This window comes from Ochotona princeps, chromosome 16 (genome assembly GCF_030435755.1).
Source record: "Ochotona princeps isolate mOchPri1 chromosome 16, mOchPri1.hap1, whole genome shotgun sequence".
In the NCBI taxonomy this organism is placed as follows: domain Eukaryota; kingdom Metazoa; phylum Chordata; class Mammalia; order Lagomorpha; family Ochotonidae; genus Ochotona; species Ochotona princeps.
In genome coordinates, this window is record NC_080847.1 from 30,745,841 (window position 1) to 30,770,037 (window position 24,197).

The 24,197-nt window shown below is 40.0% G+C and overlaps 1 protein-coding gene across 2 annotated transcripts in view; it reads left to right on the top strand.

The window, feature by feature from the left end:
- NETO2 (neuropilin and tolloid like 2) overlaps positions 1–24,197 on the top strand; it is a 55,855-nt gene that overhangs the window by 26,568 nt on the left and 5,090 nt on the right. For both annotated transcript variants that reach the window (XM_058674762.1, XM_058674763.1), the window contains exon 7: positions 7,784–8,012. In XM_058674762.1, coding sequence (XP_058530745.1) covers positions 7,784–8,012 — 229 coding nt within the window. The remainder of the gene's footprint in view (positions 1–7,783; positions 8,013–24,197) is intronic.

Sequence of the window (24,197 nt, forward strand, 5' to 3'; positions counted from 1 at the left end):
AGCTGGTGTTGGCCTGGCCCGTGCTTAGCTGTCACAGCCGTTTGGAGATGGATGGATAACCAGATGGATAAGACATGCCTGTTTTTCTCTCCCTCTCTCAGTACCTCTCCCAGATAAATAATTTAATTTTTCTTGAGAGGACCTATGAAGCCACCAAAAAAAAAAAGAGTAGAAATTTTCAGCTAAAAGGAAAAATACATGAAGATTTTTTAAAAGTATGCTCTATAGGCACCACAGCTGATTGGAGATGAGAGGAGGTATACTTAAAAGTCAGTCAGTAGGAATTAATCTGAAGTTTAAAAAAAGGTTAAAAACAAATTGAGCTTCAGGAACCCATTAAGCAGTTTCAGAAAGTCTAATGTTTGTATCATTTACATCCTAGGAGAAGAAAACATTGGTAAAGAAGAAACATTTAAAAAATAAGAGCTTTTGCTCAGAAGTCAGATGACTTATGTGAAATGGACAAATTCTTCAAAAGGTACACTGTCCAGACATTTTCAGAAATACATAACGTGAATCATCCTATACTTATCCAAAACATGAGATTCATAGAGACCTAATAAAATGCCAAGGCGGAGTGGATTCACTAGCAGATTGTTCTGAAAACTTCAGGAAGATATAGTATCTGTTTTTCACACACTTCAGGAAATGACATAGGTACACTTCCAAGTTTATCAGACACATATTACTGATACCACAAGTAAAATGTAAAAAAACTGATGAGCGTTCAAGAAAATATATACGAAAATCCTCAATATACTAGCAACAACTAGTCAAGTAATATCTAAAACATCCAGCACAACCACTTTGATTTAGTCCAGAAAAAGCAAGGCTGGTTCAGAATTTGAAAATTTAGTGTACTTTACCTTGTAAAAGACTAGAAAATATTTTTTTCACTTATTTAAATTTAATACTCACTCATGACCAAAACCTCAGGAAAGGTCTAACAGAGGACTCATCGACTATCTACAATTCTTACTAACCAGTGGCTGTCACAACATGTTGTGATGAATGCTCGAATTCCTTCCCCTTCAAGACAGCACGCTTACTCCTGTTCAACACCACGTTAGAAGTTGCAGCTGTGGCATAGGTAGATTAGCCTCTCCCTGGATAACTGGAATCCTGGTTTGAGTCCTACCTGCTCTACTTCTGATCCAGCTCCTACTGATATGCCTGAGACAGCCACGGAGGGTGGTCCAAGGAGTTGGGTACGCTGCCACATTCAATGCTGGCATTCCATGTAGGCACCTGTGCAGTTCCTTCTTGTTCCATGCATGTACCTGGGAAGGCAACAAAAGATGCCCCAAGCACTTGGGCTTCTGCGTCTTTGTGGGAGACCAGATGAAGCTTCTGCCTCCTGGCTTTGGCCTGGCCCAACTCTAGCTGTTAAAGTTACTGGAGGAATCAATCAGGGCTTAAAAGGTGCTCTCTCCCCTTCCCCATCTCATTTAACTAAGATCTTTTTTCAAAACGGGGAGCAATTGTTATTTTGTAGATGTATGATTGTCTATTTGCAAAATCTATTAAAAAGTTCCTGTAACAAAAGAATCTCTTCAGCAAGGTTGCAGGACACAAAACCAGTATAGAAAAATTAATTTGTGTGTACCAGCTGCAAGTCATTGAAGCTCAAAATTAATGAAATAGTATGATTCAGAACTAACAGACTCTCCCGATATTGAGTATGCCCAGCATTTGTAAACTGAAAACTTATCAGTCATGATGGGACAGGGGAGGGAAGGCAGGGGCCACAGAACCGCAAGTGGGGAATGTGCTCTTAGTATGTGTTGACAGCTCACCAGTGCTAAAACGCCAGTTCTTTCAAGGTTGATGTATAGAGAGGAAAGCAATTTTAGTTGAAGTCCCAGCTACATTTGTGATAAATATTGACATGCTACTTCTAGAACTTATGGAAAGAGTTGAAAGTCAAAATAATTTTAAGAACAAAGGTAGGAGACTTGCTATGTAATTTTAAGAGTTTTCTGTAAAACTTCAGCATCCAAGACAATGTGGTACTGAAAAAAGGGCAAAGTAGAAGTCTGGAAATGTGATTTATACAAATATGTTGATTTTGGGCAGATCTGAAGGTAGCTCAGTGGTGAAGTGTAATCTTCAACCAACAGTGCTGGGACAGTTTGAAATAAAATGGACCCTGACCTATACCTGTTACTTCATGACACAAATGATGTCATAAAATGTTTTTTTAAGATTTTTATTTATTTTTTACTGCAAAGTCAGATATACAGAGAGCAGGAGAGACAGAGAGGAAGACCTTCCGTCCAGTGCTTCACTCCCCAAGTGACCACAATGGCCAGAACTGAGCCAGTTCAAGGCCGGGAGCCAGGAACTTCCTCCAGGTCTCCCACGCACATGCAGGGTCCCAAGGCTTTGGGCCATTCTTGACTGCTTTCCCAGGTTACAAGCAGGGAGCTGGATGGGAAATGGAGCCTCTGGGATTAGAACTGGTGCCCATATGGGATCCCGGCGCATTCAAGGCGAAGACTTTAGCCGCTAGGCCACTGCGTCGGGCCCATTAAATGTTTACAAGAAAATTTTTGAATTTGAGTTCTTAGATATAACACCAAAGGGACATCCATAAAGGAGAAATGTATAAACTGTATTCCTTTCTTAGAACTTTGTGAAAGATAGCTGCTTCTTGAAAGGACAAGCACCCAAACTTGGGAGAAAACATCTGCAAATTTGCAAAGTGTCCATAACTCAAAGCTCAGAATAAAAATCAGTTTTTAAATGGGCAGATTTTTGACTGGCATTCACCAAAGATTTGGTCATTATGAGATTCAAATTAAAATCATCTTGTGACAGTATATTCCCTTTGTTTTAAAAAGAAACCACAATTTTAAGAAAATTAACACCAAGTGCTGGGAACTGTAAAGCAAATGAGATTCTTGTACATTTCTGGCAGCAATGTAAAATCATTTAGCCACTCTGGGAAACATCTGGCTTCCTATGAAAGTGCCATATGACTCGGCAGTCTTTCCTGGACATAGATACAGGAAAAAAGAAAGCTGATGTTCACACAAGGAACCCTTGTGTAAATGTTTACTAGCTAGAAACTGGAAGCGACCCAGTTATTTAACTATTTTCAAAATAAACTGATACATCTGTATAGTGAAATACATTCAGCAATAAAAATAAATTCTCAAATATATCATGCCAGGTGAAAGAATCTAGACTCCAAAAAGGCTAAATATGTGACGATTTGACTTAGGTGCCAGCTGTGGGACAGGAATTAGACCGTGGTCACCAGGGATGAAGGCTGGAGGCGATTTTGACTGCACAGGAGCAGCACAAGAGGCTGCAGCAGAGGGGAATGAAATCCTTTTAATGGAATTCTTGCTGTAGCTGTTAAGTTTGTTACAACTTTAGAAAGCAGTTTGATGATCTTTGGCAAAGCTGAAAACAATGTGCTGCACACAGCAACGGTGTAGGCCTGTGTGTGGAAGGAGACTGCAGCAATGTTCATGGAAGATTTTGTCTTGAAGGCAGAAGGAAGCCAGACAACCCTTAGGAGAATGTGCAAATGATGATTTCTTTCTGTAATTGATGCAATTTAAAATATTTCAAAATGTTGTGTGCCGGAGTCCAGCTCCAGCCGAGGTTCGGAGCTCGGGAAGGGTGCGTGGATGAGGCCTGAAGAGAGAAAGAAAGGAGACGGACCACCAGATTCCTTGATCGTAGTGGACAAAGCGAGAAAGCTGTCCGCTTTATTTATATAGAAGCAGTACAAAGTTTTTTCTTAGGGGCATATTAACATAGCTTCAGGGGGGCACAATTTACAACTTCTTGAGAAATGATTGAGGAAGGATTCCACATTCCTTGCTTATCTTGGCTTGCCAGTCTTCATCTGCTCTCCTCAGGTCTGGGCTATAACCTAGGCGCCATCTGCATCAACCAGACCCCTATCTTGTATGAGTTAAAAGGACTGGGGCCTTGTTCTATGGGGATCAGGATTATTGACATTAGTTGGCCATAGGTCTGTAAGCTCACAGTTTGTTAACCAAACAAGTAAAGCAAGGGTAAAAACGGCGGAAAGAATTGCAGTTAGCAATGAGCTAAGTTACTCTATTTAAGTTTCAACTCTACAATGGATGAGTGAGTGTTTCCAAAGACAATTCTACAAATTGTTTCAGTATTAGACAAGGCATTATCCATTCCAACGTTGCAACCAAGAGTTTCTCAGTAGACAACACATCTTATGCAGTAATACACTCCTAATGCAATTCTTATTCTACAACTTATCTATCACTAAATGGGAGAAATACATCAAGAGAGAAAAAACATGAAGATCTAAGACAAAAAGTTATAAACATTACATTCCTCTACAACTGCAGGCTCTACAACTTCATAAGTGATCAAACAATAATCAAAAATATATCTTTATGATGTTAGTGAAATCACCCTGTATTTCCTCTAGCTAAAAATTTATGAAAACAACTAAAACAGCTACATTTTCTATATTCTAAAGAATTGCAAGGACAGGCTAACCTTTAAGACCACAGTAACCATATTTTTTTGCCTTAGCAGGATAGGCTTCAGGGTTACAGTAGCTATATTCTTCGTCATAGCAGTATGGCCTTTTAGGGTCACAGTAACAGGATAACTTTTAGGGTTCCTCTTATCAAGCCGTTCCCCTGAAAGCATGATAAATATCTGGGCCAGATTTTCTGGCAATGGGTAAACAGCACAGACTTAATTATACTCCTGTGTGTAGTTAAAGGCCCACTCACCAGGACATCCTCAGTAACACTAACTCTTAAGCTCATGTTGGTTGTAAAAGCCATCTCACAGGGGCAGACAATGCCTCACTAGATTACATAGTGGGGTGGTTGAGAGTCCATGCGAGGGGGAGTGAAAACTGCGTCTAGGTGGTCAGAGATGAATCCACTTAGCCCTGCTAAGCAGCTGGTAGCTCCCCGGGCCCTGCCAGTCAGGGAGCTGTTCTCTTCACACCTTCGTGCTATACACACCTACTGCATGGCCTCCATCAGTTGTGATTTTAAAGATTCCTAAAATTTCAAAAGGTAGGGCCCGGCAGCATGGCCTAGTGGCTAAAAGTCCTCGCCTTGAACATGCCGGGATCCCATATGGGCACCGGTTCTGATCCCGGCAGCTCCACTTCCCATCCAGCTCCCTGCTTGTGGCCTGGGAAAGCAGTCGAGGACGACCCAATGCATTGGGACACTGCACCCACGTGGGAGACCTGGAAGAGGTTCCAGGTTCCCGACTTCAGATCGGCGCAGCACCGGCCGTTGCAGTCACTTGGGGAGTGAATCATCGGACGGAAGATCTTCCTCTCTGTCTCTCCTCTCTGTATATCTGACTTTGTAATAAAAACAAATAAATCTTACAAAAATTTTCAAAAGGTATAGGAATTAAATCATTCAAAATAGCTAATTAGGAAGAATATTGGGAAAATAGAGAACATTAGCAGTACAAGAATTAAATACTTTAAATAAACTCAAACATTGTTTCTTAGATCTTACTCTTCATTGAAGTATTTGTAAAGAAATAATTCCATATTTATATAAATTGGAGGTATTTCAAGTATTGACTGCTAGAGAATGCTGCTTTTTTGAAAATTAACGGTTAAAATTTGATGCACAGTTGACATGGGAATGTGATTAGATTTTATTGTTAAGTGAATTTTCATTTTAAATTTTAAAGGTTTTTAAATTTTTAAAGAAAAAATGTTACACAGGTCATAACTTTCGGGTATTCAAAATGAGATGAAACAGTTAATGGATGATGTTCAAGAGAAATACTCTTTAAAAAAGATGTCAGTGTTTTGACAATGCAGCGTATCCAAGTATTGTAGTCCATTTATCAGTGGTAACTTTCTGAGGGTTCCATTTCTGAAAATGTTTTCTGAAAATTGGTTGAATTATTAACTGGTTCATAATAGGAAAGAATGCCATTCTTATCACAATGTTTATATTTAAGTATTGAGATATATATCTATATCTATATATAGGTATCTATATATCTATATAGATATAGATATATATCTTTGAAGGGTACGTATCTTGCTGTTGAAATAAAAGCAGAAAGTAAATACTTGACTGGCCATACCTGGTTCTGCCAATTCAATTTTAGAAATCCAGTCACTAACTCATTACCTTCTATAAGCAAGAGTTGTGTGGGGTGTAATTTAACTTGTAATCTTGTTGGAAGACCTTATGATTACAGTGTAAGTGATGGCTCACTATCATAGAACCATGAGCAGAGTGGTTTGATTACAGAATAATTGAAAAGTTAATGAGAGTCAATGGTAAATATCTACATAAATATGGTATTTATATATAAACACGTTAATGCTAAAATATATCCCGATGAACTTTGTAGTTTTAAATGAAAATCTTATTTCATTAGTCATTTTTCATCAATCTCATGAAAGTGGCATACTGGTCATTTCAATAAAGTAAACTTAACTTTTTGAACTATATTTGTTAATTAATTGCTTTTAGTTTTCTCCCATCAAAGTATTTTAGAAAAGAAAAGCTGTGTGACATGACCTTTTTTGTTTTATGTAGCACCTGAAAGGATGGAGGTGGTTTTTTGCTACGTCAACCAAATGGAATTCAGAGAAAATCTTCATTCTGTACTCATAATTTTCTTTAAATTGCAGAGTCACATAGGAGCAACTGGAGAATATGACATGTCAATGTGTAAGACACACTATACATTGGGAATGACACATACTTCAGAATTAGACCAATCAGAACTCAGATCCTTGCCTTTAGTAACCTGGTGACATTGCTGAGTCTCTGTACCTATAAATCATGACATGACTTCATTAGATTCTTCCAGACATTAATGCTTAAAGTCCTTGTAAGCCCACCATGCAAAGGAAATCTTCAAACAAGAATGGACCAAATGTATTTTAAGAAATCTTAGTGCTAAGTAGCCAAATGTCTGTAAAGTTTAAAGACGGTGCTAATAATACTTATTTGGATGGTATAGTTCATATTTTGTCTGAAATGTTGACATAGTTATTTAAAGAGTAAAATCTTTGAAAAAAAGGAGGTATGAAACAGGAATTCTATCCTGAAAGAAAAACCTAGGAGTGAATATGGCTGTACAGAGTATAGACTGTAAAAGAACACTTTGGATGTGTAACAGCAAAGGCAGGCTTTCTGTGTATTACACATATTACAGTGAAACTTAGGCTTTAAAATGTACAGACTGGAAAGAAGCTCACTGTTTAATCGCACTGTTTGATAGAATTATGAGTGACTGTTCTTTGTTGGTACCATGAGACTGCTTTTTCTCCTAAGGGAAAAAGCTGGAACCAATCCAGGGAGCCAGCAGCTGAATCCAGGTCTCCCATGTGAGCAACAAGAACCCGATTACTTGAGTCATCACTACTACGTTCTAGATTCTGAATTCGCTTCAGGAAGCTGCTTAGGAGCCAGAGCCAGGAGTGAAACCCGGACACAGTCATTTAGGCCTTTTAATTTGCATCTTAACCTCTAGCTGAATGCCCTTGAAATTGCTTTTGCAAAAGGGAAATCCGTAGTCTAGTTATGCCTCACTGGAGCAAGAAGCTATCTTTCTCTATAATCAAAACACAGAACTCCAGTTTCTTCATGGTTGTTCCCATTATGAAAGAACCAATTTTTTAGTTCTATTAACTACTCAGGCTTCAGGCTTTTGTCTATTATGTTTTTCTTTCAGCTATACTATTCAGTCTGTGATTTTGTCGGTGGATAATAGAAAAACGCAAATGATCTTTTTGTGAAGCAGTATTTTTGTTTTAATGTTGCAGATTTATCTGAGGTTCCTAGATTATCAAATGGAGCACTCAAATGAATGCAAGAGAAACTTCGTCGCAGTCTATGATGGAAGCAGTTCTATTGAAAATCTGAAGGCTAAGTTCTGCAGCACTGTGGCCAATGACGTGATGCTGAAAACAGGAGTTGGAGTGATACGGATGTGGGCAGATGAAGGCAGCCGGCTTAGCAGATTTAGAATGCTCTTTACTTCCTTTATTGAGCGTAAGTAACTAATTCATGTATCATTGAAATATTTGACATAATTTTTACTCCATTACAATATACTTAGTGAACATTAACCTGGTGGAACTACAAGTTACAGAGGATGTAGGCATCTGAGTCTGTTCTCAAGGAGTTCACTGTCGTGGTTAGAAATAATCACCACATGGGGGGGCAGCGGCATGGCCTAACGGCTAAAAATAATCACTACACTTCTCAAATAAATGGTAAGCATTACACGTTTGTAGAGACACTTCCTCAAGATTATCTGATATAAAGATAATAATTAGAAATATTTGTTCAGCTTGGTAAATAATTATGAACATACCAAATCACAGTCCCCCAAATTTAAACATGCTCTTTTCTTTATTTTTAAGTTTTCAACTTTCAGAAAGTCATAACAATTGTAGCATTCTCATATGTACTTTGCTTAGATTCCCCTTAGAGTTCTTCTGTGTCTTGGCAAAATCACGGCAAAACTGCAAAGTGAGCATGGATACAGTGTCAACTGCCTAATCGGTGGATCTCATTCAGATACCGCCAGTTCTGCCGGTGGTGTTTCCTATATTGCTTTCAGGTGTCCTGCATCCCTGCGTCCCTGCTCCGCTCTGTCTTTGGTGGTCAGTTTTTCTTGGTCTTTCATGATACTGATACGTTTGAAGAGTGCGCGAAGAAGTTATTTAGTGCAGATACTCATCAGTTTGACTTTTGTCCAGTGTTTTCATATGGATTCCATTAAGGATATGCGTTGCTGTCAGGAACACCACAGAAATGCTGAGACTTTCTCAGCAGATCATACCAGTGAAGCAGGAGTCCACAGCACTGACTGACCACTGCCAGGGGCATGAGCTTCAGTCCTGTCATTAAGGTGCCATCTGAAGGGTGTCTGCACTGTCAAATTACTGTTTCTTTGAGGTCATGCGAGTAACCTTGCACTCATTCATTGCAGTGGTCAGTGGTGCTTTCTACCTGTATAGTTATTACTAATTTTCAAGTTCCACGATCCTTTCTACATGTATTTATTAGAATTCTCTTGTAAGAGCCAGCTCAGCTTCACTCTATTCAGTTACTTAAACCAGTGTGAGTTCATAAGGATTTTATTATTCTGTTACATTATAATGCTGCTTTTCCATAATATGTTATTTTATTGGTTAGAGATCAAGCTTTAGTCATTAGGACTTTCTCGAGATTGCCTCTTATGTAAGTGTACACAATTATTTTTTAATCCTTCGCTTTCTGGCACCACTGTCTGAAACAACCCTAGAACCATTCACATTTCCAGGGGTCCCTTGCTTGTAGTAAGAAATGCAACCCTAATTATATAAAAAAAAATTGTTCTACCCTATTATACACATAATTACAGGATTACTAACCCTATCCCTGTGACACATTTCCTATCAGAGTATTTTGTCTGTGTGCAGTTCTTTTTAGCATTACTGTCAAAATAGTTCCTTAATCTGACTGTTTTTCTCTCGCCGTGTGGTCATGTCACCTTATTTATAATCTGCTTAGATCAGTTTTGAGACTGTTTGTATTTGTTGCCTCCTGTCACACCATGGTTACTCTAAATTGCTCTTATTTTGGATATGACGCTTGTTCCCTGAGTTACACAAAAAGATTTGAAAGGTGTGTTCCGTGCCGTCTCAACTGCCCCAGGCTCGTCCCCTCATTCTTGGTGTGCTGTTCTTACTCGGTCTGTGTAGGCCTTCGTGACAGGCACGTGGGTATGTTTGTGCTTATCTCACCCATCCTTTTTTAACATGAGTGCAGCAGTATTCTCTGGATTGGCATTTTTCACTTACCAATATGTACTGGAAATCATCCCATAGAAGACCATTCTTATTTTCTGTTTTAGCTGTGCAGAACATTGTCCCATCTTTACTCAGGCTGTCTATCACATGAGTTACTCCAGATATTTTGTACCTGTTAACAATAACAATTCCTTTATTCGTGGAATATGTATTTTAAATGTGGTTGAAGTTACGTCTTGATCAAAAGCTGTAAGTCACAAGTAGTTAGATGTTGCCAGTACCCTTTCTGAAGGGTTTTGGTGATTTTTCCTTTCTCTTTTTAACTGCCAGGAATTTAAGCAGGGACCTGAAGTGGAACCAGCTGACTCACGTGATCGCAGATACAACAGAGAGTGATGATCTTGGGTTAGCTCGCTGGTACAGTGGTCTGTTGAGCTGTCATACACCAGCGTAACCACATTGCAAATGCTCCTGATTGTGATTTCTGGCTGTCATTTCTAGCACAGGAGAATGGTATTGGGGAGCAGAAAAAGTGCTCTCCTTTCTGTTGCCAGCCCGTTTCTTTCCCTGTGCTAGATGCCACAGGCTACCCACAAATTGGCCAAAGTCAGACCAACGGGAAGGGGGCAAATCACCGTTTCCAAACACAGCCATATATAACTCCACAACAGGACCTGTGGATTTAGTCTAGACTCCTGGTGGGAATTCAGCCCAAGCAGTAGCAGCTGGGGAGGGTAACAGGCTCTTCCAGGAATAAAGGAAGTTGGGTGAATGAATGGGTGCTCTGCTGGGATCGCTGCAAAGGAACCAGGAGTAATAAGGAAACAGTAACAGCTAAGCAGTTGCTTTTCAGCTTGCATGCTGCAGGAAAAAAAAAAAAAGCCATCTCCCATGGGAGCAAGGTCAGTGGCTTAGCAGGCCACATGAAGTTTTCAGGAGCTAGGGCTTCCCAGCACAGGCCTGCTGGCTGCTTAATCTCTCCCCCATCGGTCCTGCTCCTCCGCCTGTCACTCCGTACGGCTCTTGTGCTGCTGTTGCTGTTTCTACCCTCTGCTGTCTTGCTGTCAGGATGTGTGCCTGGCCCTCTTGCCCGAGTCACTCGCAGTCTCAGCTGTCAGATGAGTTTCTTTTTGTTCTTTTTCTAGAATTCTTTGAGATGGTCAGGCTTGTTCAAGTTCTGCTGACTTTGCTTGCTCTCCTCTTCCTCACCAGGTGCCAGAGTCTCTGGTCCCACCTGGCAGCCCGAAACAGTCTTTGCAAAGCGACCTTTACAGCCACACTTCTTCCAGATAATGTTTGGAAAACCCTCAGGGGAGGTTTTCTTCCTAGTGCAACCCAGGAAGGACCGCCTCCTCCTCTCTTCTTGCTTAGGGATAACATTGTTAGGATCCACCTCTTTCCCAGTTCCTTGGTTGGTAACTTTCGTCTTAGCGTTTTTCATCTCCCCACCAATAAACTTCACCTACACTTTCTCTGACATCTACTATCTCAGAGGGCTTTGCCCACCCAACTAATTCACGTTAAGTCTTCCAGTCTATGAATATAGAATACCTTCCCATTAGTCCTCTGTAATTTCTTCCTGCAGATGTATTTCTAAACATACTAATCTTTTTTCACCTTCATTACATTAATTCTAGCTGTATACTGTTTCTGATGTAAATATAAATGGGATTATTAATTTCCTTTTCTGTTTTTTATTGTTAATGTTTAGAAAACATGCAATTGATTTTATTTATTGATTTTACATCCTATATTTTTACTTAATTCATTGGCAGTGGAGTGTGATCTTTAGGATTTTCTGCATATAATGCCATATTATCTGCATTTAGGGGTAATTTTGTGTTTTTCTTAACAATTTGGATGCCTTATTTCCTTTTCTTGCTTTCTCGTGCTAGATAGAACTCCACAATTATGTTGAATAGAAGTGGGAGGGGCAATCTTTTCTTGTTACTGATCTTACTGGAAAAACTTGGACTGACTAGGATGTTAGTTGTGAGTGTTTTAGTCGTGGCCTTTATCATTGTTAAGGAAATTTCCTTCTAGTCCTGATCTATTATTATGTCACAGAAGAATATTGGATTTGGTCAAACCCTTTTGCTTATCAATTAAGATCATCATGTATGATTTTTCCTTTCATTAAATTAATGTGTGTGATGTCACTTTGATTAATTTTGTACATTGAGCAATCCTTGCATATTAAGAATAAATTCCAGCTGATCAAGCTCCTGGCTCCTGTCTTCAGGGAGACTTTGCTCTGACTATTGTGGCTATTTGGGGAATGAACCAGCAGATGGAAGATCTTTCTGTCTCTGTCTCTACTCTCTGTAAATCTGCCTTTCAAATAAAAATAGATGTCTTTAAAAAACAAACAAGAAAGAAAGATTGGGGGTGGGAGTTTGGGGAATCCCAGCCTATTTGAAATTGTACCACATAATTCAAAAATTCAAAATTTAAAATAAATATATATATTCATATATATATGTGAAAGAAAGAAACTGCTGTGAATGTAGATGTGGCATCTCAAACTGTAATTTGAATAAAATATTTACAGAATTGCTAAAAAAAAAAATTCCAGCTGATCATGGTGTATAATCCTTTTACATGTTGCTGAATTCTGTAGTAGTATTTTGTTGAGGATTTCCATAATGGAAATTGCTGTATATTTTCATTTTCTGTATCTTTAGCTTCAGTATAAGGGTAGTGCTAACTTTAATGGAGTAAGTATAAAGTGCTTCTATTCCTTCAGCTTTTTGAAAGACTTGAAGGATTGTTGTTACACTTTTTCATGTTTCGTAGAAATCATCATGAATACCCTTTCTTTTTGAGAGGTTTTGATTACTGTATCAGCCCCTGACAGTGGTAAGATTTACTAGATTTTTTATTTGTGGTACAGTTTTAGTGAGATATATGCTTTTAAGAATTTTTAATGTAGGTTAACGATGTGTTATATTTGACATACGATTGTTCTTAACATCACTCATTCTCTGTATGTATGCAAGGTTCACAGTATAGTTCCCACCTGCATTTCTGACTTTTACAACTGGACCCCTTTTTGTAGCCAAAGGTTTATCAGTCTTACTGTCTTAACAAAGAACCAACTTTTGAGGTTTTCATATCTATTTTTTTAAATCTTTAATATTTATCACTTTATTACTTTTACATTGTCTTTTGCTCTTCCAGCTTTTTTTTTTAATTTTCTTCTTCTTATTGTCATTTTATGATATAGTTCCATAGGCTCCTGGTATTTCCATTATCCCACCACCAATTCACCCCCCCACCTAGTTCCTCTATATCATTACTAAAGAATAGTTCTTCATACACAGTCATATGTCCATCATTAAGGGCATGGACAATGGCAGAGAGTCCAGCATCCTATTGTCAAGATATAGTAAACAGTTTCATTGTAAGTCCATCTTTGTCTGGAAACAGAAATGCATACTACATTGTATCCTCACATCTGGATGTTAGTCTCCATTTCACAGCTACTGTACATCCCCTTAAATGAAAAGTTATAATACAAAATCAATAGAAAGAAAAATAGAAATTTACAATGCCATGAATTTAAATACATGTTACTAGATATGACAGTCTCCATTACACAGCAACTATACATCCCCTTAAATGAAAAGACACAAAACAAAATCAACATCAGGCAGAGAAAAGAAACTAACAACACCAAGAAGTTAAATAACATGCTACTAAATGACTAACGTGTAGCTGAAGAAATGAAAATCAAGAACCTTCTTGAAGAAAATGATGCTACTCTATGATCTATGAGTCATTGAATGATTTAATCAGAAAAAAGTGTTTTGAAGAGATAAAACTAACAGAAAACATCAAATCCCATGCGATATAGTTTCCACTAATTTTTGTTGGTGAAGTGTGTCTCTTCTAGACAACAAATAGATGAGTTTTGTTTTTTAATCCAGTCTACTAATCTATGACGTTTGATTGAGCTTAAGGCATTTACATTCAGAGTTTAATATACATGGGTGGTACTTTGATCCTGTCATTTTAGGAATGGGTTGTTCATTGGTTTAGTCTTCTGCTGTCATTTTACTGGGATGTTCTTCCCATTTGCCTTTGGTTTTGGTAGGTGCTATTCCTCTTCTCTGTCAAGAGAACATCTTGAAGTATCATTTGTAAGGCAGGTTTGAAAGAGGCAAATTCTTTTAACTTTTCTTTACTGTGGAAGAATTTTATTTCATTTTCAAAAACAAAAGAAAGCTTTGCTGGATATGTTATCCTGGGCCGACAATTGTTTTCTTTTAGAATCTGGAATATGTCACTCCATTCTCTTCTTGCCTGTAGAGTTTCCTGTGAGAGATCTCCTGTAAGTTTAATTGGCATTCCTTTATATGTCAATTGATTTTTTTCACGTGCACATTTAAGGATCTTTTCCTTATGTTCAATTGAAGAGAGCTTGTTGATCATATGTCATGGTGAAGATCGCTTTTGGTCAAGCCTGTTGGGAGTTCTGTGCCCCTCCTGGATGTTGTTTCCCAATTCTTTCTCCAGATTAGGGAAATTTTCCTTTATTATTTCATGAAATATATTTGTAAAACCAGCTTCTCTTTCTGCACCTTCTGGGACTCCCATAATTCTTTTTTTTTTTTTTAATTACAAAGTCAGGTATACAGAGAGGAAGAGAGACAGAGAGGAAGATCCTCCGTCCGATGATTTACTCCCCAAGTGACCGCAATGGGCCGATGTGCGCTGATCCAAAGCCGGGAATCAGGAACCTCTTCTGGGTCTCCCACACGGGTGCAGGGTCCCAATGCATTGGGCCGTCCTCAACTGCTTTCCCAGGCCACAAGCAGGGAACTGGATGGGAAGTGGAGCTGCTGGGATTAGAACCGGTGCCCATATGGGATCCCGGTGCGTTCAAGACGAGGACTTTAGCCACCAGACCATGGTGCCAGGCCCGACTCCCATAATTCTTATATTTGCCTGCTTGATACTGTCTTTCAATTCTGGAATACTTTTTTAGGCTGACCCAGCTCTGCTTCCAGCTTTTTGTTTGCTTCTCCCTGGTGACAGGAAATATCTTCCAATTCTGAGATTCTTTCTTCTGCTTGCTTCATTCTACTTTGGAGACTCTCCGTTATACTTTTAATTCACTGTACTGTGTTCTTAATTTCTGATATATCAGCCTTGATTTGCTTTATTGCTTCCTTAAATTCTTTGAACTCTTGTATGTGCTTTTCATTTTTGATCAGAAGCTTTAAAATGAGTTTTCTGAATTCTGTGTCCCCCATTTTCTTGATGTCTTCCTCAGTTAACTCGGGTTGGCATAGGATTTTGCTCCTTTGCAGGGGAGTTTTCAGTAATATTCATTGTGCCTTTGTCTCTTCTTTTGCTCTTGATCATTATACTTCTGGTTAGCAGTCTTCTCCTTGGGGCAGGTTTCTAAGCTGTGTCACCCACAGGTCTACAATGCGATTTTACTTATTGCAGTTGGTACACAACTCTTTGCTTGCAGCCACTTGTGCCACTCTCTCCAGCGAATTCCAGGTCTGGATTCTTATGTTAGATTTCCATCATGGTCTCCACAGTCCCAGCTCCTGGCTCACCACTCTCCACCACCTCATGTTATACCATGCTGAGGCTGCACCATTTTCTGTACAACCTTTTTCCCACTTCCGATTGGAGCAGGTCCCAGGATTAGGGAGACACCAGGTGTCCTATATAGCTAGGTTGTTGATGGTGCTGATCTTGTTGGAACTTGTTGGATGTTAGGTCTGGGTGCCTCACGGACCTGTTTTGACCTGTATAATGCCACAGTCAATATTATTTTCCTGCGGGACCAGTGCAATCCACAGAACTCAGTGAGTTCTCACGAGCTCAGGACATGTGCAGTTCACTGTTGCCCCCTGTCGTCCTAAAGCTTTTGCTACTGTGCGCAAAATGGCACCTGACATACCACCACTACAGTTCTTGATTTGCTGGCCATCAGGTCTGAGGGCTACCCAGATCTGTCTTGGGTGGAACCTGTAGAATGCCACGTTGATGCAGTTCACTGAGTCAGAAATGAGCTCACTCCCAGCTCAGTGTTTGCTCAGTCTTTTCCTTTGCCTTTGCCTCCTTATGCAAAATGGCACCCAATTCAGCTCTAGGGGGCTGACCGGGCTGTGAAAACCACCCTGTTCTCGCACTGCCCATCTGAGATCTGCTGCTCTGTCTCTGCTCCTGGTCAAATCCAATGGACCAGCAGGACGGACGGTTCTTTGTCTAGGTTCACCTCCAAAGCTCCCAGTGAAAGTCCCTTCCCACCTGGTTGCTGGTGGAGTTCCGGCTGCTGGTGGAGTTCAGATCACCGTCAGCTGAATACTGCTGGAGTATCAGTCACTGCAACACCACACCGTTGTGTCCACTGCTTTCCTGTGTGTGTCAGTCTCCAGGTACCCCTCTGCTGTTGTTCTGTCCTCTCCTGTTTCCTGGAATGTGTCCTCTGTGCTTCATCCTGATTAAATGTTTTTCTATCTGCTTAAACGTGTCCTTCCCCTATTCCGCCATCTTGATTCTGCCCGCTCTTCCAGTCCTTTGAAGGATAAAATTGTGACGTTTTCTTACAGTTCAGCTAGAAATGTCTCTTTCAGTACTGCCTTTACCAGTCATATGCTTTATTGTGTTTTCAGTTTCATTTATATCAAGGTGTTTTATAATTTTCCTTCTGTTTTCTTTGAAATCACAACTTTGAAATTAGTGTGAGATGTGCAGCTTAACTTTCACAAATTTGTAGATTTTACCATTTTTCTTCAGTTCTTGGTTTCTAATTTTTTTCCATTGTGATTAGAAAAGAAATTTCATGTAATTTCAGGCTTTTTTAAGATTTATTTTGGTTTTATTAGAAAGTTAGATGTACAGAGATGAGAGAAAGATATTCTTGGGTGCAGCGGCATGGCCTAGCAGCTAAAGTCCTCGCCTTGAACGCACCGGGATCCCATATGGGCACAGGTTCTGATCCCGGCAGCTCCACTTCCCATCCAGCTCCCTGCTTGTGGCCTGGGAAGGCAGTCGAGGACGTCCCAAGACTTTGGGATCCTGCACCCGCGTGGGAGACCTGGAAGAGGTTCCTGGTTCCTAGCTTCAGCTTGGCGCAGTACCGGCCGTTGCGGTCACTTGGGGAGTGAACCGTCAGACGGAAGCTCTTCCTCTCTGTCTCTTCTCCTCTCTTTATATCTGACTTTGTAATAAAAATAAAAAAATAAATCTTTAAAAAAAAAAAAAGATATTCTGTCCGATGATTCACTCCACAAGCAGCCACAATGGGCAGTGCTGAGCCAATTAGAACCGGCGCCCATATGGAATCCTAGCACATGCAAGGCAAGGACTTTAGCTTCTAAGCTATCACTCTGGGAACTAATTTCATGCTTTTAAAATGCATTAAGGGGCCCGGCGGCATGGCCTAGTGGCTAAAGTCCTCGCCTTGAACGCACCGGGATCCCATATGGGCGCCGGTTCTAATCCCAGCAGCTCCACTTCCCATCCAGCTCCCTGCTTGTGGCCTGGGAAAGCAGTCAAGAACGGCCCAATGGATTGGGACCCTGCACCCACGTGGGAGACCCGGAAAAAGTTTCTGGTTCCCGGCTTTGGATCGGCGCGCACTGGCCCGTTGCAGCTCACTTGGGGAGTGAATCATCGGATGGAAGATCTTCCTCTCTCTCTCTCCTCCTCTCTGTATATCCGGCTTTCCAATAATAATAAAATCTTTAAAAAAAAATGCATTAAGGCATGTTTGACTGACCATGTGGATGAACTGCTCAGTGCACACTTGAGGAAGAGCCTCATTCTGTGTGTGGTGGAGTGTTTTTTCTATGTGTCCACCTTGTGCAGTTGGTTTAGACTATGCAAATGTTTTATTTCCATGTTTATCTTATGTCTCATGACTTCACCCATTATTGAAAATGACGGTGTTGAAGTCCCAAATATTTGTCCCTCTATCAGTTTGCTTCATGTAATTTCTAGCACCTGAATGTTTATAATATTTTTTTAAGATTTATTTATTTTTGAAGGGCAGCGGGGAGGTAGAGGGAGAGAGAGGAAGGGGTCTTCTGTCAGCTGTTTAACTCCCCAGTTGTCTGCTTTTGGTGGAACTGATGGGCTAGACTGAAGCCAGGATCCAGGAGCTTCTTTCTGGTCTCTCATGTCGATGTAGGGACCCAAGCCCTTGGGCTAACTTCCACCACTTCCCAGGCGCACTAGCAGGGAGCTGGATCAAAACTGGAAGCCCATATGAGATGCTGGCACTACCAACATCAGCTTTGCATTCTGCACTACAATGCCAGCCCCTTTAATATTGTTCTGGTGAGTTGAACCTTTTATCCAAATTCCTGTCAACTGTGTCACCTGTAACAGCTTTGACTTAAGGTCCATTTTTTGTTTAACATTAGTGTGGACACTAATGGTGCTATTTAGTAGCTGTGCATGGAATTTTCCTATCCTTTCACTTTTCATTTTGGCATCTATACATCTAATGTGAGTATCTTACAGACAGCAGATAGTCTTGCTTTTTTTTTTGAAACCAATCTCTTGCTTTTCCTTGGAGAGTTAAGCAACCAGTAATAACAAAAGACTTATGCCATTTTACTTTTCTGTATGTTTATAGCTTTGTTGCCTCATTTCTTCATCACTGCCTTATTTTTGTTGGCGTTGTTTGCCCGTTAGATACATATGTCAAAGTCCCAGAAATAGCCGAGGGTATAGGTTTCTATCACATTTATTCTGAAATTATGTTATATTTTATCCATTGTGCTCATAAGCATAACAGGTATTTTGGCTTTACATCCAAACTGATAAGTGTGGTACAATTGTAAGATTGATAGCACAGTGCAGGTTTTGAGTAGTTGTAATGTAATCAATCTAACTTGATATGAGCCATATTTACAAAAATACCTGCCAGATTTCAGACTTGGTTTTAAGTAAGTAAAGTGTCCCATTAATAATATTATATATTAATTTCAAGTTAAGATGAACATGTTTTGAATATTGTTTTCTTAGGTTATTTGCTAGAATTTACAGGACCCAGAATGTGTTTGCATTCATAGCTCAGATTGATTACAGTGAGTTTATCAGCCAGGGAAAAGATGGTTAGAGTCAAGAACATCTTGCACAGGCTTCTTCCATGAGGGCCAATCAGAGCGTGCCTGATTCTCTAACAGCAATGAAAGCAGTATCTTGTATGCAGTATTTCTGCCTAGAGAAATCCGTCAGAGACTCATCCCCCAAGGTTTTCATTGGGCCTTCTTAGGCGCACACCTTTGCTTTCCAGGTGTCAAAATTCTGAAGTCCCAAAAGCAAATAGGTGTTTGTCATTAGGAAAGGTTTACAGATGCTCTAGGTACTGAGGGCTACCTTTGTCAGTGAATGAAGGAAGGTAAATTCACAGGTGCTAGCCAAAGGCCATCCTTGCTAAGGTTAACAGCCTTAGGGATTTCTGTGTTACCTGTATTGCATAGATCAGTTTGGTTGAATAAAACTATGTTAGTAAAATCCTATGTATTTATTTTTACTCCTGAATGTGACTTCTTGTTCGTATTTTTGGCTCACATTTTATTTCTTTTAGGTAGTCCCCATCAAAATCTTATATAGCAAAACCTCTAGGGTGATTTAGTTCCACTGCTTATGACTTCTGTGGCATTTTCCGTGTATGTAGTTGGTGATTTCTCCATTAGTTCAGATATGTTCATTAAGGAGCTGCCTGCAATGTGATATTCTCGATGGGTGCTGGTTCAGGTGCCAGCTGCTCCCTTTCTGATCCACTTCAGCTCCCTCCTAATATGTTTGGGAAAGCCATGGATGACAGCCCTTGGATTCCGATACCTAAATGAGAGACCAGGAAGAAGATCCTGGCTCTTAGCTATGATCTGACCGAGCCTAGCTGTTGGCAGCTATTTAGAAAATAAACCTACAAATGGAATCACTTCTCACTCTCCCCTCCACTTTCAAATAAATAAAATAAATATTTTAAAATATTTTCATTAAACTGGTGAAAAGTCTCCCATAAGTGATATCTTTCATATTAACTGATATTTAAGACGAAGTTATAAGACTTCTGTAGATCTAGCCACATGTCCTAATTTAATTTTATTACCCAAGAAGAAATGTGCTCTTAAGAAACCATAGGAGTGATCGGGCGCGGCAGCGTGGCCTAGCGGCTAAAGTCCTCGCCTTGAAAGCCCCGGGTTCCCATATGGGCACAGGTTCTAATTCTGGCAGCTCCACTTCCCATCCAGCTCCCTGCTTGTGGCCTGGGAAAGCAGTCGAGGACAGCCCAATGCATTGGGACCCTGCACCCGCGTGGGAGACCTGGAAGAGGTTCCTGGTCCCGGCATCGGATTGGCGCGCATCGGCCCGTTGCGGCTCACTTGGGGAGTGAATCATCGGATGGAAGATCTTCCTCTCTGTATATCCGGCTTTCCAATTAAAAAAAAAAAAAAAAGAAACCATAGGAGTGATCAAAATAAGAGATTTCATAGATTTTTATTTTTTAAAGTCCCAGTTTTAAAATCTGTACTTGAAAAGTAATTTCATATCTCAATTCAGTAAATTTTTACATGTTTATCATTAATTGAAGTTATTGAGCTATTTCTCTTTCTTTTCTAAGCTTGCAATGATTTTTAATCGTTATGAATCCAACCATGAAAACAGTGTTTTAGAAGTTTATTTGAGTTAATTCTGCATGAGAGATTCACTTCATGCCTACCCATGGTAGATTGCAGATGTGACTAAAATAGTATAGCTTTGTTAAAATGGCTGGTATAGAATAGCAATCAGGATATGTTTAGCTTCTTCCCAGGCACTGAATACTAATATGTACCTTGCTCTTTAAGAAAGTATGTGGATAATTTCTAGGACTAAAACTGTGAAAGCAGCAGAAGATATTTTTGTTAGAATAAATCCATAATGTGATTTTCAGTGACATATTGCCTACAGGTCCCCTGCAGGTTTTAGCTGACAGACAGAGCCATCTTTAAGCATCATTTCCACATCTCATCAAAAGTAGGGGGGAGCTGGAATCCTAAGCCTCCCCTCATTCCCACACCATTACCCAGTAGTGAGAAAAAGCAGAAAGTAGAGTCCTCCGGCTAAGTAGAGACTGTTTCATAACTGGCACTATTTTTGTCACTTATTCCTTACTTATAAAGACAGTTCAGCCGTTTTATGATAGTTTTGAATTGAAGCAAATCATTAGTATCACATATCAATAACCAATAATCTCGGTTCTTATTTTAAAAAGCCACTCTTAGCTCAGTTGAAGTCATAAAGGTTTATACATTTATAACTAATACCTTACAGTGAGCTTTGAAGCAAAAAACACTTATTGCAGCAGTCTAGCAAGTTAAATATAGTTTAACAAGTTAAATCTCTCAGTAAATTATCAGGTATATATGCTTTTGTACTTAGAGAAGATTAGTGTGATTAAGATCATTAAGTTCATAGTATCAGTTTTTCATTTACTTAGTTTTATTTTATGCGAAAGAGTGATGCAGAGAGCTCCAATTCCCGAGTGCCTGCAGTGCCTGGGGACTTGGTCCAGCGTTCCCGTGTTAGTTGCAGGAACCCAGCTACCCGAGCCATCACCTGCTGCATTCTCAGAGGCTGCAGGGCCTGGAATCTAGGCCCTGGCGTGCAGTGTCTCGGCTGCTATACTGCCACTTTTTTCCTGCTTATTTCAGAAGTCATCAAATTTTAAAACTAGAAGTACTCCCATTACATTAGAAAACAGAGACCCACTCCCCTCTTGAGGGTAGGAGTGGTATTGCTTAGAGTCTATAGAAGAACTAGTAACAAACAATATTGAGACTAGCCCATTGCTTTTTCCACTATGGACTGGACGGCTCTGTGTGCCAAATTACTTAGTCCTTGGCAGTTTTAGACTCTTAAATCGTGAAACCACTTGTAGTTACTGTAGTTGAAATTCTGTGGTAAGTGTGGCTTTGAGACTGTTTAAGCATCTGTAAATAAAGAAGTCATGCCTAAATTATCTGGGGGTTAGTTAATAGGGGCAGGGGCAAACAAGCCCTGGTTCCCAGTGACCTACCATGGATTAGTAATCTGCTGCCCTGGAACTTGGAGGAATAATACTTTCTATAGAATCCTATCTTACTTAAAGAGGTTTTGATTGATTTTTATAATAGCAATTTTTTGTATTTTCTATTCACTACACTTAACCAATGTTTTAGGATCTTTCTGGGAGCCCAGTTTAAGTAGTAACTCTTTCTAGCCCATATTCAGAAATTAGAAAGAAATAGTGGGATGAGACAGGTAGTTATTAAATACCAGTTTTATAACTGATATTACTTAAACAGCCCCAAACTTCTTGCAGCTGCATGTTAAAGAGAGTCTCTTCAGAGGGGAAAAAAAAATACTAAATTCTTGTCTTTTTAAAGGTTATTTCTTATCTGATAACAGACTTCCCATTTGCTGAGTTACTAACCTAAATGCCTACCACAGTCAGGTCTGTCGCATGGGTGTGAGCCCCGACCAGAAGCTAGAGTCAGGAGTGGAGTTGGAACTCAAATCCCAGCATGCTGACAGGGTGAAGGCATCCCAGCCAGTGTCTTAGTTCCTAGGCCAGGCAGCTTCCCTGTGACTCTTTTTTGTATATGAATTAAGAGAAAAATAATATTTGGGAAAGAACCAATACTTATTAGTCAAAAAAAATGTTCATATTTCTCTCATGTTGAAAAAACTATAAAATATTCAAGTTATCAGTATAATGTTCAATTCTTTTATTTATTTTTGTTGGAAAGGCAGATTTACAGAGAAGGAGAGACAAAGATCTTCCAAATGGCTGCAATGGCCAGAGCTGACCCCTTTCCAACCCAGGAGCCAAGGGGTTTCTTCCTGGTCTCCCACATGGGTGCTGGGTCACAAGGCTTTGGGCCATCCTCCACTAATTTCCCAGGTCATAAGCAGGGAACTGAGTGGCAATCAGAACAGCCCGACATGAACTGGTGCCCACGTGGAATGCCTCCACGTGCTTGAAGGTGGAGGATTACCAAGTTTGGCCATCACACCAGTTCCAATGTTCAGTTCTGATGAAGCGCAGATTTTTTAGAATTAAAACTGTAAAATCTGGGACCAGCACTTCCTGCACCAGTGTTCTGTTTCAGAGTACCTACTCCACCTTTAGCCTAGCTTCCTGAAAATGTGCCTGAGAAAGCAGCCAAAAACTGCCTAAGTACTTGAGACCTTACCACACAAATGGGAGACCAGACTAGCATTCCTGGCCTCGGCTGGCCTGAACCAGCAGATGGAAGATATCTCTGTCTCTATGGCATTCCACCTTTCAAATAAAAGTCATTTTTTAATATGGAATTTTTTAGTTGATAAATGTGTTTTCTTTGATTATAATTTTATTTTTACCTTTCTCACTTTTTTTTTTTTTAATTTTTGAGACAGCTCACTCACCGAACACCTACACAGTAATCAGGGCTAGGGATGAACCAGGGCCCAAAGTGGGTGGCAGGAACCCAATTACCTGGGCCACCATGGCCGCCTTCTGTCTAGGATGCACATTAGCAGGGAGCTGGAGTCAAGAGCTGCAGCCAGGACACTAACCCAGGGCTTCTAATGTGGGATAACTGACCTCCATCTTAACCAGGTTGGCGAAATTCTGGCCCTGATGTTATGTTCAAATAATCAGCTGAAATTCTTTCCGTTTTATTGAAATATTTATTGCATTTATGTAAATCACATAATCACATTATCCAAAGAAAAAATGGCACAGAATATGTATTGAGAGGCCAGCACTGTGGTGTGTTGGGCTGGGCTTCTGCCTGCCAGAGTGGTATTCCATATGGGTGCCAGATAGAGTCCTGGAATCCACTTCCAATTCACTGCATATAGCCTGAGAAAGCAGTGGAGAATGACACCAGGCACCCAATGTAGAAAGCTGGAAAAAAGCTGCTGGCCATCAGCTTTGGATTAGTTCAGCTTCAGCACTGAGGCCTTTTGGGAAGGGATTACCTCTACAAACTTATTTGATGGGAAAATATTGCACTGAAAAGAGTTTCTACTGCTGTGTTGGACTTAAGTCCACACATTCCAGGATCATATTTCCTAGTAGAAGTAAGCACGTTGAATCCTAATGAGATTTTCATGTGTACAACAGGAAGTGCCAGGTGGAAGGGTTTATAACAAGAGCAAACATAAGTGGTTAGCTACCAAGGAAACTCAGGGATTTTCACAAGGTAATATTTGAGATGATCTTGGAAGATGAATGAGTGGTCACTGTTAAGGAAAAAGATATCCCACCTTGAAAAAAAGGGAGGAGGTTTTACAAAATAAGAAATTACAGGATACTCATCCCATTTTTTTAAGATTTTTTTTTTTAATCTAGGGGTCATTATTTGTGCAGCAGTTCAGATACAGCTTGAGACACCCATGTTGAAGTCCTGGGGTTGAGGCCTGACTCCTGCCCCGATTCCAG